Source organism: Salvelinus fontinalis, chromosome 38, assembly GCF_029448725.1.
Source record: "Salvelinus fontinalis isolate EN_2023a chromosome 38, ASM2944872v1, whole genome shotgun sequence".
Taxonomy (NCBI): Eukaryota; Metazoa; Chordata; class Actinopteri; order Salmoniformes; family Salmonidae; genus Salvelinus; species Salvelinus fontinalis.
Window position 1 is genome coordinate 18,369,802 of NC_074702.1, and position 16,385 is coordinate 18,386,186.

The window sequence follows — 16,385 nt, forward strand, 5'->3', positions numbered from 1 at the left end:
CTTCCAGAACCAGGGTTGTCTTCCAGAACCAGGGTTGTCTTCCAGGACCAGGGTTGTCTTCCAGGACCAGGGTTGTCTTCCAGGACCAGGGTTGTCTTCCAGGACCAGGGTTGTCTTCCAGGACCAGGGTTGCCCTACCTCTGACATACACTATTTTAATCAAATCAAATTTATTTATATAGCCCTTCGTACATCAGCTGATATCTCAAAGTGCTGTACAGAAACCCAGCCTAAAACCCCAAACAGCAAGCAATGCAGGTGTAGAAGCACGGTGGCTAGGAAAAACTCCCTAGAAAGGCCAAAACCTAGGAAGAAACCTAGAGAGGAACCAGGCTATGAGGGGTGGCCAGTCCTCTCCTGGCTGTGCCGGGTGGAGATTATAACAGAACATGGTGGAGAGTATAACAGAACATGGCCAAGATGTTCAAATGTTCATAAATGACCAGCATGGTCAAATAATAATAATCACAGTAGTTGTCGAGGGTGCAGCACCTCAGGAGTAAATGTCAGTTGGCTTTTCATAGCCGATCATTAAGCGTATCTCTACCGCTCCTGCGGTTTCTAGAGAGTTGAAAACAGCAGGTCTGGGACAGGTAGCAGGTCCGGTGAACAGCTCAGGGTTCCATAGCCGCAGGCAGAACAGTTGAAACTGGAGCAGCAGCACGGCCAGGTGGACTGGGGACAGCAAGGAGTCATCATGTCAGGTCGTCCTGAGGTATGGTCCTAGGGCTCAGGTCCTCCGAGAGAGAGAGAGAGAGAGAAAGAGAGAATTAGAGAGAGCATACTTAAATTCACACAGGACACCGGATAAGACAGAAGTACTCCAGATATAACAAACTGACCCTAGCCCCCCGACACATAAACTAATGCAGCATAAATACTGGAGGCTGAGAGAGGAGGGGTCAGGAGACACTGTGGCCCCATCTGATGATACCCCCGGACAGGGCCAAACAGGAAGGATATAACCCCACCCACTTTCCCAAGGCACAGCCCCCACACCACTAGAGGGACCTCTTCAACCACCAACTTACCATCCTGAGACAAGGCCGAGTATAGCCCACAAAGATCTCCGCCACGGCACAACCCAAGGGGGGGAGGGCGCCAACCCAGACAGGAAGATCACGTCAGTGACTCAACCCACTCAAGTGATGCACCCCTCCTAGGGACGGCATGAAAGAGCACCAGTAAGCCAGTGACTCAGCCCCTGTAATAGGGTTAGAGGCAGAGAATCCCAGTGGAGAGAGGGGAACTGGCCAGGCAGAGACAGCAAGGGCGGCTCGTTGCTCCAGAGCCTTTCTGTTCACCTTCACACTCCTGGGCCAGACTACACTCAATCATAGGACCTACTGAAGAGATGAGTCTTCAATAAAGACTTAAAGGTTGAGACCGTCTCTCACATGGGTAGGCAGACCATTCCATAAAAATTGAGCTCTATAGGAGAAAGCCCTGCCTCCAGCTGTTTGCTTAGAAATTCTAGGGACAATTAGGAGGCCTGCGTCTTGTGACCGTAGCGTACGTGTAGGTATGTACGGCAGGACCAACTCGGAAAGATAGGTAGGTGCAAGCCCATGTAACGCTTTGTAGGTTAACAGTAAAACCTTGAAGTCATCTTCATTAATCCTCTAAAAGTATCAGAAATTGGATTGGTCTCTTTGATTAGGGAGCGGACTCTTACAAGTCATGACGACGACCCAATGGGCGTGTGTAATTAGGTTTGAGTGACAGCTTTGACAAAGCAGCTGGGGAAACAGCCCAAGGTGAATTAAAGTTGAATGTAACTGATGGGAGTGCGGCAACACAGCTGTGTTTGTGTTGTTGATGAGGTGTAAACCGAGGTGTTGTCATGGAATCTTTCACTAAAAGATTAGTGATTTTATACAGCAGATGAATCAGAAGCTCACACCTACTGTAACCAGACATATCCCCTTGTTATAGACACATTGTTACACTGCACAGGAGTGATGGACTCGTTCACACATACCCACATAGAATGCAGACAGTTTTGAGTAGTACAAGAGGCCAGCACGCGATAAAGTTGCAATTGTGTATATTTATTTATGTCCATAACTTAAAAACCTTTTGGAGGAATACCTGTCTGGTGCAGAGTGTGTCTACCTGATCACCTGCCACTCCCTGTGATCCTAGACCTGTATAGTTGATGGAAACTATTCTGGGGCTGAGGTGAGATAATGGCAGACAGACAGATCGGGTGAGAGAGATGTCGGGGAACCTGTGTTTTTCTGCTGAAGCTGGCAGCCTACTAGACTCGCTAAAGAGGTGTCGGACAAGGCTAAAACTAAGAATGGAGATCAGGGAAGTTTTTGAGGAACTGATCCTGAAGTTTCCTCTGACATTGATCTGAGGTCTGGGTTGTATTAGCTAGGATCTCCCTGGGGAGGTATTGGTTGGAATGAGGTGGAGTGAGAAGACTAGGCCAGAACCAGATGAACAAGGATAGACCAAAGCTAGAAGGATAAAACGTGAGAGTGAGAGGACCTGGACTGAAGAGAAGAGGTGGACTGTACTGTAGCAGTCGGTTTTATCCCAAATGCCACCCTATTCCCTTTATAGTGCACTACGTTTGACCCGCGCCCACGCATCCATCGAGACTGTAGCAGTATAACTGCAGAGAGACAGAGTCATGCAGTAGCAGCAGTATATTTGGCTGAGGAGAGCAGTGTCCTCTCTGTTCTGTGTGAACAACCATGTGTTGTCTTTATGGGGCCTGAACAGGCCAACAACCAGACGAAGGCCCACAACACAACCACATGTGCATCCTCCTGTAGTCTCTCTGGAGTCACAAACCCATCCTCTTTCTTTATATTGTTCGCTCGCTCATTCTTGTGCCCCCCCCCAGTGTAAATGTTTCTCTTTATCAATAATGGAGGTATGAGAAGAGGAGACCGCTGTGCTCTTTTTCACCAGGAAATGAATAATTCAGCCTGTGGGCCTCGCCGTGTGACCGCTTGGGTGTGTGTGCGCCCGCTTGTTTTTTGTTTAGTTGAGTACTGGGCTTTTGCTTTGCCTGTGCCTCTTAAATTATGTAGAATGTACTGTACAGAATGGTACAAAACCATGTCAATGTTCAGTACTGTATGTTAGTAGGTATACCCCTTAGGAGACTACGCTACTCTGGACATTTAGTGCACTACTGTTGCAACTAAATTCAGCTACTGTATGGCTGCACTCAGTCATATGATGCATGCCCTATGAGCCCTGGTCAAAAGTAGTACCCTACTGTATTTAGGGAATAGGGTGTCATTTGGGGTGGAGTCTTATTCAAAGTCTGCTCCTATAACGATCACTCGATCCACACAAACTCACTGGACCAGAATTGACCTTCTGTTCTCTGGTATGTGCATACCTGTTGAGAAGGAGGGGAGGGGGTAGAGAGGGAGAGACGGGGGGGGGGGAGAGAGAGCAAGGGAGGAACGAGAGGGGGGAAGGGTGGAAATCCACTGAGATACAGCATGTAATACATTTAGTCTGTCAGATCCTGCTGGGGTCCCTGTAGTAAAGGGACTGGAAGCCCCTGTCAGATCATGCTGGGCCCCTGTAGTAAAGGGACTGGAGGCCACTGTCAGATCCTGCTGGGTCCCTGTAGTAAAGGGACTGGAAGCCCCTGTCAGATCCTGCTGGGCCCCTGTAGTAAAGGGACTGGAGGCCCCTGTCAGATCCTGCTGGGCCCCTGTAGTTAAGGGACTGGAGGCCACTGTCAGATCCTGCTGTAGTAGTTCTCACACTCAGTCATATACAGTACGCGTCAGTGACCTGAGAGTACAGGTAGGGTCACTGTCTAGTTTTACTTTCAGGTAGTATGCCTCTAACTATTTAAATTAACTAGTTTTTGTGTAATTAAGGAACAAACTTGACTTTTGTGCGTAAATATTAACATACTCCCTCCAGAACAAATTCTAATACAAAGCATGTAAGCAAACAAGCTTTGGTATGCAAACAGACAGGAGGAACACACACACACACACACACACACACGCCCACATACACAACATACGCACGCATGCATACTGATGCCACACACACACACACACACACACACACACTTTCACACTCACCACATACGCTGTTGCTACTGTGTATTGTCTATCCTGTTTCCTAGTCACTTTACCCCCTACTTATATGTACATATCTACCTCAATTACCTCGTACTCCTGCACATCCACTCTGCACTGGTTATTCACTGTGTATATATTCCAACACGCGCACATGTTGATTCTGTCCACCCACACCAGATGCGATCAGGACACGCAGGTTGAAATATCAAAACTAACTCTGAACCAACTATAATAATTTGGGGGCAGGTCGAAAAGCATTAAACATTGATGCCATTTTAACTAGCCAGCTTGCTGTTGCTAGCTAATTTGTCCTGGGATATAAACATTGGGTTGTTATTTTACCTGAAATGCACAAGGTCCTCTACTCTGACAATTAATCCACAGATAAGAGGGTAAAAGTGTGTTTCTAGTAATCTCTCCTCCTTCAGGCTTCTTCTTTGGACTTTATGGCAACCAACTTTAAGGTGCATTACCACCATCGACTGGAGTGTGGACCTCAGTTCATCTTTCAATCACCCACGTGGGTATATGCTCCTAAAAACCAATGAGGAGATGGGAGAGGTGGGACTTGCAGCGTGTCAAGCGTCACAAATGGAACCAAGTTCTATTTTAGCGCCTGGCTACGATGATTGAATAACATGTATGTGTACATTTTTGCTACGCTTGCACACGTGACGAGTCTGGTCTGGTCAGCATGTAAGCCTTACTACGCAACACTCTGCTCCCTGCGTACCAAACTGTGTGTGTAGACATGTTCCCTCTTTTTGAAATATGAATGTCATTGAACGAGTCTAACAATGTAGTTGAATAAGGGGATATTTCAGGTGGATGTTTAATTTGCTGAATAAACAGTCAACTAAAGTTATTACTTATTGTCTACAGTACAGGTTGTTATGCTTGTCTAAAGAGCAAAGTATGTTTTTTACAGATGAGGCACTTCAAGTAGAGATGCTGTACAGACTACACAGCATCCCAATTCTGCTGTTACTTTGAGAGAAGAGTGTGTAGTTTAGAGGGCAAATGCCCGCCATTATACACAGTTACTGTAGATTCTACCACTGTAGCCTGTATCAAGGCTGTTATTCTCCTAGACCAGAAGGCACAAAGGCTAATGTATGTTCTCCCTCGCCACCACACAGCCTACAGCAGCAACTACTTATTAGACTACTTTATTAGCCCAGTCACAAGCATTCTTCCAAATAGTACCCTATTGCCTAAGTAGTGCACTATGTTTGATTACGGCCCACAGGGCTCTAAACACACACTATATCGGGACTAGGGTGCCATCTGGGACGGATGTCAGTGACACAATGGCAGTCAGAGTACTTGCGCAGATGCAGGTTATTTGGCTCCAAGCTCAGTGGCCAGCCCACAGGATCACACTGAGGAGATAAGACTAAATGTGTTTGGTTGAATACCAGAGGGAGTGCAGCAGATAATGTAGCTAATGAAATAAATCAAGGTCCAGGATGATTGAACAAATGGACCACCACAGAGCTCTGGGGAGAACAGGGTAGCACAGGGGCTAATGTACAAGGCCATTCTCAGTAGGATACATCACAGCACAATGTTTAGCAGTGGAAAACAACTCGTTGTTCTTATTGGACACATGCAGGTTGAACCTCCCTGCTTTACTCAATTTCCAAATGTTTTCAGTTTCCTCTCAACTGAACAGGACTTGAGACCAGCAGGCAATACTGTTTGAGGGTTAAGCCTGCATGGTATTAGACAGTAGGCGGAATGCTTGTTTTGGCCAGTAGATGGTCTAGTGAGTACTGGGGATGTGGTGTTACTCTGTAAATAACTGGCCTCTTTGGGGCTGGAGATGGACTGTGCTGCATCAGTGACCATCAGACAGAGGACAAGAGAACCATTAGCCATCAGCCTCACTCCCTCACTCAGTCACACACTGATTCAGGTAAGCAGCAGACAGACCGACGGGGAGCTAAGCAGACAGACGGGCAGACCGACGGGGAGCTAAGCAGACAGACGGGCAGACCGACGGGGAGCTAAGCAGACAGACGGGCAGACCGACGGGGAGCTAAGCAGACAGACGGGGAGCTAAGCAGACAGACGGGGAGCTAAGCAGACAGACGGGGAGCTAAGCAGACAGACGGGGAGCTAAGCAGACAGACGGGGAGCTAAGCAGACAGACGGGCAGACAGACGGGGAGCTAAGCAGACAGACGGGGAGCTAAGCAGACAGACGGGCAGACCGACGGGGAGCTAAGTGGGCAGACGGGCAGATCGACGGGGAGCTAAGCGGACAGACGGGCAGACCGACGGGGAGCTAAGTGGGCAGACGGGCAGACCGACGGGGAGCTAAGCGGGCAGACGGGCAGACCGACGGGGAGCTAAGCGGGCAGATGGGCAGACCGACGGGGAGCTAAGCAGACAGACGGGCAGACCGACAGGGAGCTAAGCAGACCGACGGGGAGCTAAGCAGACAGACGGGCAGACCGACGGGGAGCTAAGCAGACAGACGGGCAGACCGACAGGGAGCTAAGCGGACAGACGGGCAGACCGACAGGGAGCTAAGCGGACCGACGGACGGGGAGCTAAGCGGACCGACGGACGGGGAGCTAAGCGGACCGACGGACGGGGAGCTAAGCGGACCGACGGACGGGGAGCTAAGCGGACCGACGGACGGGGAGCTAAGCGGACCGACGGACGGGGAGCTAAGCGGACCGACGGACGGGGAGCTAAGCGGACCGACGGACGGGGAGCTAAGCGGACCGACGGACGGGGAGCTAAGCGGACCGACGGACGGGGAGCTAAGCGGACCGACGGACGGGGAGCTAAGCGGACCGACGGACGGGGAGCTAAGCGGACCGACGGACGGGGAGCTAAGCGGACCGACGGACGGGGAGACCGACGGGGAGCTAAGCGGACAGACGGGCAGATCGACGGGGAGCTAAGCGGGCAGACGGGCAGATCGACGGGGAGCTAAGCGGGCAGACGGGCAGATCGACGGGGAGCTAAGCGGGCAGACGGGCAGATCGACGGGGAGCTAAGCGGGCAGACGGGCAGATCGACGGGGAGCTAAGCGGACAGACAGACGGGGAGCTAAGCGGACAGACAGACGGGGAGCTAAGCGGACAGACAGACGGGGAGCTAAGCGGACAGACAGACGGGGAGCTAAGCGGACAGACAGACGGGGAGCTAAGCGGACAGACAGACGGGGAGCTAAGCGGACAGACAGACGGGGAGCTAAGCGGACAGACAGACGGGGAGCTAAGCGGACAGACAGACGGGGAGCTAAGCGGACAGACAGACGGGGAGCTAAGCGGACAGACAGACGGGGAGCTAAGCGGACAGACAGACGGGGAGCTAAGCGGACAGACAGACGGGGAGCTAAGCGGACAGACAGACGGGGAGCTAAGCGGACAGACAGACGGGGAGCTAAGCGGACAGACAGACGGGGAGCTAAGCGGACAGACGGGCAGACCGACGGGGAGCTAAGCGGACAGACGGGCAGATCGACGGGGAGCTAAGCGGGCAGACGGGCAGACCGACGGGGAGCTAAGCGGGCAGACGGGCAGACCGACGGGGAGCTAAGCGGGCAGACGGGCAGACCGACGGGGAGCTAAGCGGACAGACGGGCAGACCGACGGGGAGCTAAGCGGACAGACGGGCAGACCGACGGGGAGCTAAGCGGACCGACGGGGAGCTAAGCGGACCGACGGGGAGCTAAGCGGACCGACGGGGAGCTAAGCGGACAGACGGGCAGACCGACGGGGAGCTAAGCGGGCAGACGGGCAGACCGACGGGGAGCTAAGCGGACAGACGGGCAGACCGACGGGGAGCTAAGCGGGCAGACGGGCAGATCGACGGGGAGCTAAGCGGGCAGACGGGCAGACCGACGGGGAGCTAAGCGGGCAGACGGGGAGCTAAGTGGGCAGACCGACGGGGAGCTAAGCAGACAGACGGGCAGACCGACAGGGAGCTAAGCAGGCAGACGGGGAGCTATGCAGACAGACGGGCAGACCGACAGGGAGCTAAGCGGACAGACAGACGGGGAGCTAAGCGGACAGACAGACGGGGAGCTAAGCGGACAGACGGGGAGGGAGGGAAGCAGGGAAAGGGTAATAGGCGTATGTTCCCTTTAAGGCCACGGCCGTTCAAATGGGGGGGGGGGTGGTGTCATACTCCCACTGTTCCTCTGCCCTCTATTCTGAGACAGTCCTCATTTTCTCTCAAGGTCAAGTGTGTGTGTGTAGTCTACCTTTGCTCTCCTCTACTGCTCCACACCTCCCTCTCTCCCTTCTCCTCTTTCCTTCTGTCATTCCGTTCTCCATGCACCGATTCCCTCTCCTGTGCTCTCTCTCATTCTCTACTTTTCCTCTGTCTAAACATCTCTCCTACTTTATTTATCTCACTTTCACTGTCTGTCTCCTGCTCTCTTTCTCTTTCTCCCTGTGCCCCTCAGATGTTGCTCATCAAATTTGTTTCCTCTTCCTCTTCTCTTGAGGTCTGTCTCAGTTTCTCACTCTTACCCCCCCCCCCCCCCCTCCATTGCTTGTCCCTGTTTTCTCCATTTCTCCCTCATATCTCTTCCTTCACCGGTCACTCACCCTGCTGTCTCCTTCCCTCCCTCTCTCTCGCTCTCTTCCTTCACCGGTCACTCACCCTGCTGTCTCCTTCCCTCCCTCTCTCTCGCTCTCTTCCTTCACCGGTCACTCACCCTGCTGTCTCCTTCCCTCCCTCTCTCTCGCTCTCTTCCTTCACCGGTCACTCACCCTGCTGTCTCCTTCCCTCCCTCTCTCTCGCTCTCTTGCTTGCTGTCCACTCATCCTGCATCACTTTGACATCTCCTAGCTGTCTCATCCTTCCATCCTCCCGGCACACCTCCTCTTTCCCATCCGTTTTCCCTTCATCAAAGGCATGGTGGGAAATATGTAGATGTCATGCAGAGCTCAGAGAGGACGGGGTTAATATGGCAGGGGTGGTACTGCTCTCAGGGTGTGTGAGAGGGAGAGACATAATGATTGGTGACAGTACTTAGGATGCTGACTTGAACAGTGATGTGCTACTTTTAGATGCCAAATCTGTGTACGTGTTGATGTGTGTGTTGGTTGGCGTGTTGTGTGTCACCCATCCTTTAGGCGTTAAACTGAGCACAGTAAAGTAGAGCAGCACTGACTGACACACAGCTTCTGTTCTCTCTCTCCTCCCCTGCAACCTTCTCTTTGTCTCCTCCCTCTCCATCCTACCCTTCAACCGTCACCTCTCTGTCTGTTTCCTCTACCCTTCAACCGTCTCCTCTTTGTCTGTTTCCTCTACCCTTCAACCGTCACCTCTCTGTCTGTTTCCTCTACCCTTCAACCGTCTCCTCTCTCTGTCTGTTTCCTCTACCCTTCAACCGTCTCCTCTCTCTGTCTGTTTCCTCTACCCTTCAACCGTCTCCTCTCTCTGTCTGTTTCCTCTACCCTTCAACCGTCACCTCTCTGTCTGTTTCCTCTACCCTTCAACCGTCTCCTCTCTCTGTCTGTTTCCTCTACCCTTCAACCGTCTCCTCTCTCTGTCTGTTTCCTCTACCCTTCAACCGTCTCCCCTCTCTGTCTGTTTCCTCTACCCTTCAACCGTCTCCTCTCTCTGTCTGTTTCCTCTACCCTTCAACCGTCTCCTCTCTCTGTCTGTTTCCTCTACCCTTCAACCGTCTCCTCTCTCTGTCTGTTTCCTCTACCCTTCAACCGTCTCCTCTCTCTGTCTGTTTCCTCTACCCTTCAACCGTCTCCTCTCTCTGTCTGTTTCCTCTACCCTTCAACCGTCTCCTCTCTCTGTCTGTTTCCTCTACCCTTCAACCGTCTCCTCTCTCTGTCTGTTTCCTCTACCCTTCAACCGTCTCCTCTCTGTCTGTTTCCTCTACCCTTCAACCGTCTCCTCTCTCTGTCTGTTTCCTCTACCCTTCAACCGTCTCCTCTCTCTGTCTGTTTCCTCTACCCTTCAACCGTCTCCTCTCTCTGTCTGTTTCCTCTACCCTTCAACCGTCTCCTCTCTCTGTCTGTTTCCTCTACCCTTCAACCGTCTCCTCTCTGTCTGTTTCCTCTACCCTTCAACCGTCTCCTCTCTGTCTGTTTCCTCTACCCTTCAACCGTCTCCTCTCTCTGTCTGTTTCCTCTACCCTTCAACCGTCTCCTCTCTCTGTCTGTTTCCTCTACCCTTCAACCGTCTCCTCTCTCTGTCTGTTTCCTCTACCCTTCAACCGTCTCCTCTCTCTGTCTGTTTCCTCTACCCTTCAACCGTCTCCTCTCTCTGTCTGTTTCCTCTACCCTTCAACCGTCTCCTCTCTCTGTCTGTTTCCTCTACCCTTCAACCGTCTCCTCTCTCTGTCTGTTTCCTCTACCCTTCAACCGTCTCCTCTCTCTGTCTGTTTCCTCTACCCTTCAACCGTCTCTTCTCTCTGTCTGTTTCCTCTACCCTTCAACCGTCTCCTCTCTCTGTCTGTTTCCTCTACCCTTCAACCGTCTCCTCTCTCTGTCTGTTTCCTCTACCCTTCAACCGTCTCCTCTCTCTGTCTGTTTCCTCTACCCTTCAACCGCCTCCTCTCTCTGTCTGTTTCCTCTACCCTTCAACCGTCTCCTCTCTCTGTCTGTTTCCTCTACCCTTCAACCGTCTCCTCTCTCTGTCTGTTTCCTCTACCCTTCAACCGTCTCCTCTCTCTGTCTGTTTCCTCTACCCTTCAACCGTCTCACCTCTCTGTCTGTTTCCTCTACCCTTCAACCGTCTCACCTCTCTGTCTGTTTCCTCTACCCTTCAACCGTCTCCTCTCTCTGTCTGTTTCCTCTACCCTTCAACCGTCTCCTCTCTCTGTCTGTTTCCTCTACCCTTCAACCGTCTCCTCTCTCTGTCTGTTTCCTCTACCCTTCAACCGTCTCCTCTCTCTGTCTGTTTCCTCTACCCTTCAACCGTCTCTCCTCTCTCTGTCTGTTTCCTCTACCCTTCAACCGTCTCACCTCTCTGTCTGTTTCTTCTACCCTTCAACCGTCTCCTCTCTCTGTCTGTTTCCTCTACCCTTCAACCGTCTCACCTCTCTGTCTGTTTCCTCTACCCTTCAACCGTCTCCTCTCTCTGTCTGTTTCCTCTACCCTTCAACCGTCTCCTCTCTCTGTCTGTTTCCTCTACCCTTCAACCGTCTCCTCTCTCTGTCTGTTTCCTCTACCCTTCAACCGTCTCCTCTCTCTGTCTGTTTCCTCTACCCTTCAACCGTCTCCTCTCTCTGTCTGTTTCCTCTACCCTTCAACCGTCTCCTCTCTCTGTCTGTTTCCTCTACCCTTCAACCGTCTCACCTCTGTCTGTTTCCTCTACCCTTCAACCGTCTCACCTCTCTGTCTGTTTCCTCTACCCTTCAACCGTCTCACCTCTCTGTCTGTTTCCTCTACCCTTCAACCGTCTCCTCTCTCTGTCTGTTTCCTCTACCCTTCAACCGTCTCCTCTCTCTGTCTGTTTCCTCTACCCTTCAACCGTCTCCTCTCTCTGTCTGTTTCCTCTACCCTTCAACCGTCTCACCTCTCTGTCTGTTTCCTCTACCCTTCAACCGTCTCCTCTCTCTGTCTGTTTCCTCTACCCTTCAACCGTCTCACCTCTCTGTCTGTTTCCTCTACCCTTCAACCGTCTCCTCTCTCTGTCTGTTTCCTCTACCCTTCAACCGTCTCCTCTCTCTGTCTGTTTCCTCTACCCTTCAACCGTCTCCTCTGTCTGTTTCCTCTACCCTTCAACCGTCTCCTCTCTCTGTCTGTTTCCTCTACCCTTCAACCGTCTCCTCTCTGTCTGTTTCCTCTACCCTTCAACCGTCTCCTCTCTCTGTCTGTTTCCTCTACCCTTCAACCGTCTCCTCTCTCTGTCTGTTTCCTCTACCCTTCAACCGTCTCACCTCTCTGTCTGTTTCCTCTACCCTTCAACCGTCTCCTCTCTCTGTCTGTTTCCTCTACCCTTCAACCGTCTCCTCTCTCTGTCTGTTTCCTCTACCCTTCAACCGTCTCCTCTCTCTGTCTGTTTCCTCTACCCTTCAACCGTCTCCTCTCTCTGTCTGTTTCCTCTACCCTTCAACCGTCTCACCTCTCTGTCTGTTTCCTCTACCCTTCAACCGTCTCCTCTCTCTGTCTGTTTCCTCTACCCTTCAACCGTCTCCTCTCTCTGTCTGTTTCCTCTACCCTTCAACCGTCTCCTCTCTCTGTCTGTTTCCTCTACCCTTCAACCGTCTCCTCTCTCTGTCTGTTTCCTCTACCCTTCAACCGTCTCCTCTCTCTGTCTGTTTCCTCTACCCTTCAACCGTCTCCTCTCTCTGTCTGTTTCCTCTACCCTTCAACCGTCTCAAATCAAATGTTATTTGCCACATGCTTGGTAACCAACAGGTGTAGACTAGCGGTGAAATGCTTACTAACAGGCCCTTCCCAACAATGCAGAGAGGGAGAAAAGACAAATAATAATAGAAAACGTGACTAGGCAACAGGATAGACTAAACGGTAACAGCAGCGTATGTGATGAGTCAAGAGTTTGTGCAAAAAAAGGTCAATACAATAACTCCATCTAGCTATTGGTTAAATATATTGAACAAAAATATAAACGCAACATGTAAAGTGTTGGTCCCATGTTTTTTATGAGCTAAAATAAAAGATCCCAGAATTTCTCCATACGCACAAAAAGCTTAGTTCTCTCAAATTTTGTGGCCTAATATTTGTTTATATCCTTGTTTGAGCATTTGTCCTTTTTCAAGATAATCGATCCACCTGATAGGTGTGGCATATTACGAAGCTGATTAAACAGCATGATCATTACACAGTTTTGTCACACAAAGCAATGCCACTAATGTTTTGAGGGAGTGTGCAATTGGTATGCTGACTGCAGGAATGGCCACCAGAGCTGTTGCTAGAGAACTGAATGTTAATTTCTCTACCATAAGCTGTCTCCAATGTCGTTTTGGAGAATTTGGCAGTATGTCCTACTGGCCTCAAAATTGTAGACCATGTGTAACCACTCCAGCCCAGGACCTTCACATCCGGCTTCTTCACCTGCAGGATCGTCTCAGACCAGCCACCCGGACAGCTGATGAAGCTAAGGAGTATTTCTGTCTGTAATAAAGCCCTATTGTGGGAAAACTCATTCTGATTGGTTGGTCCTGGATCCCAAGGTTGCCCTCCTGACCAGTCATGTGAAATCCATAGATTAGGTCCAAATGAATTTATTTCAATTAACTGATTTCCTTATATGAACTGTAACTCAGTAAAATCTCTGAAATTGTTGCGTGTTGCATTTTTATATTTTGGTTCAGTATATTTAACACACTGTTTTATGGCTTGGGGGTAGAATATGTTCAGGATCTTGTTGGTTACAGACTCCTCTCGCTCTCGGTTTTCTCTACCCTTCAATCTTCTTTCTTTCTCGCTCTGTCTCCCTTTAATCTTCTCATCTCCAAATCCCTCTCCCCTCCTCATTCTATTTTCATTTGTCCACTTCACTCTTCTCTGTATTTTATAGTTTTTAATATTAGTTATCTGTTTAAGGCATCCTTACCTTAGCGACACAGCGCACACACACACACACACACACACACCATAAATATCCTAGTCAACCCATGCTCTTCTAATGATAGTCTACAACCCCCGGGGGGTTAGTCATTTCAGAGGGTGGGTTATATTTTATATCCCTGGGGGGTCGAATGTCTCAAACCATTCCTCTCCTCTCATCCTCCTCTCATCTTGGCTTAGAGAGAGTTAAACTGGGTTGGTTTTCCTCTTATTGCTCTGCCTGTGACTGACAGCAGGCAGGCTTTCCTCAGCCCTGTCCCTCTGGGCTTTCTGCCTGCCTGCCTTCCCGGGATTAAACATTAGTGTGTGTGTGTGTGTGTGTGTGTGTGTGTGTGTCGAGTGTGCGTGTATTGTGTGCTTGCGTACTATGTGTGCATGCTTATCAATACAGGTCTGTGTAATGACCTGTGGCGTGCAAGGTTGACTCAATTCATACTCCCCAGTGGAGACGAGCAATCCTGGGATTCAATAGCCCTCCATGCCTCCCTCCTTCCCTCACTAGAGCTGAGCAGGTCCCAGAGCTAATCTATAGTTGGTCTATCTGCTGCAGGTGGATTGAAGTGAGGCTACTGCCTGATCCCTCACAAACACTCCAAACACCTAGATCACAACGCAGTAGACCCCTACACTAGGACACAATATACACACAGGTCACAAGATCTGGAGAGGCACCAGGATCCAGCTAGAACACGCTCAGATTCTGAACCCTTCACTCTGTGCACTGACTCATTCACCTCACTCCCCCTCATTGATTTGTCAGTATAAGAAAGGAACCTTATCTGTGAAGGAATATGGCGGAAACTCCCTTTGGCCCCATGCTTTCATCAACCTAATGCTGTTAATACTATGAGGGGAATACCAGTGCTTCTGGCTCTGTTTTAATCCTGGCAGCAGAGTCTCCAGGTGGGTGGGTGGTTGTAAAGAGGTTCTGTGGTTGCAGAAGGGTTATTTTGTGGTTGGAGTCTGACATTGGATCAGTGCTGGGAGAGATGGTGGGTAATTCTAGGAAATGCCTTGATTGTTTTCTTTGCTCTCTTCTTTCTCACTCTCCATCTCTTTCTGTCTCTCTTTCTCTCTCTCTCTCTCCCTGTCTGTCTCTCTCTCTTTCTCTCTCCCCATCTGTCTCTTTCTGTCTCTCTCCCTGTCTGTATGTCTCTGTTTCTCCACTCATGTTTCTCCCTGTCTGTATGTTTCTGTTTCTCCACTCAGAGAGGATGGACAAACCAGTAGAACCAGTTATGATGCTAAAATTAATTTCAGTATCAATCACTTCTGTGTGTGCATCATATTAAGAAGTGTGGCTACACAATATGGGAACACACACAGAGAGATTGAAATGTTGGTAAACATTGACAGGTGTGTCGCAGCAGATAATTTGTTTTTACGTAGAACAGGTAGACCGGACAGACACACCGACGCACACTCATTCATACAGTTAATTACATTCTCACGCAGACATGCACGAAAGACACCTTCTGGTGACTTGTCAGGACGTTGTGGTCCTGATAATGTAGGAAAACATGTACACAAACACACACCAATCCCTGTACACAGTGTGTGTGTGTGTGTGTGTGTGTGTGTGTGTGTGTGTGTGTGTGTGAGCCCAGAGTAAATGGCTGGTTCTAGAAAAGCATAAGCCATCCAAATGATTTATGACCGGTGTGGAGCGTACTGGGCTTTTTCCTCTTCACTACATGTCCTGTTTCCTCCACTCATCGCTAGAATGGGGGAGGCGCACACACACCCCTCTAGCAGACTCCTGGAGCTTTGACCTACTTGCTTACTGTAGGTAGTCTTAATGGTGTACCAGACCATTTCACAGAACTACAATCTGTCATCAGGCAGACTGGGGCCTGGTCCCAATAGTCCCAACAAGCTTCCTCTCCTCATCAGGCAGGCTGGGGCCTGGTCCCAATAGTCCCAACAAGCTTCCTCTCCTCATCAGGCAGACTGGGGCCTGGTCCCAATAGTCCCAACAAGCTTCCTCTCCTCATCAGGCAGACTGGGGCTGGGGCCTGGTCCCAATAGACCCAACAAGCTTCCTTTCCTCATCAGGCAGACTGGGGCTGTGGACTGGTCCCAACATGCCTCCTATCCTCATCAGGCAGACTGGGGCCTGGTCCCAATAGTCCCAACACGCCTCTTCTTCTCATCAGGCAGGCTGGGGCCTGGTCCCAATAGTCTCAACAAGCTTCCTCTCCTACTCCCCTTTCCTTCATGGCCCCTGACAAAGAACAGGGAGGGGAAAACAGGAAGGTGCACTAACGTCCTCTCCTCTTCCTCCCAGGGACTGTGTCTCAGCAGGTGAAGGTGGAACCGGAAGTGATGTCCTACCCCAGCCAGGCGGTCAACCTGAGGTGTGCCTTCGCAGATGCTGGAGGGATACAGCTCACACAGGTCAGTGTCAGAAGAAAGTCTTAAATGATCAGACACACATACAGTAACTAATGTCTGGACTCGTGGCTTTTACCGTCATAACAATTTACGTCCATGACCATTAACAAGATAAAATTATTATTAAGACATTTTGTCCCTGATCATCCAAGTTTACGTGCACACTGTACATGGAGGGTCTTTTATCTACCATAGTGTAGATAGCAGAGGTGGACCAAGTCATTGTTTTACAAGTCACAAGTAAGTGTCAAGTCCCAAGTCAAGACAGGCAAGTCCGAGTCAAGTCTCAAGTCCCAAACAAGTCATAATGTGCTCTTCACCAAATGTAATACCATTTCATATTTTTAACAAGAGTAAGTTAGCATATGACATTTACGCAAATCATGAATGCT

At 50.3% G+C, this 16,385-nt stretch overlaps 1 protein-coding gene across 1 annotated transcript in view; it reads left to right on the forward strand.

Moving 5' to 3' along the window:
- LOC129837678 (poliovirus receptor-like) overlaps window positions 1-16,385 on the forward strand; it is a 69,607-nt gene that overhangs the window by 35,262 nt on the left and 17,960 nt on the right. Inside the window, exon 2 of the mRNA XM_055904029.1 lies at window positions 15,887-15,996. Coding sequence (XP_055760004.1) covers window positions 15,887-15,996 — 110 coding nt within the window. The remainder of the gene's footprint in view (window positions 1-15,886; window positions 15,997-16,385) is intronic.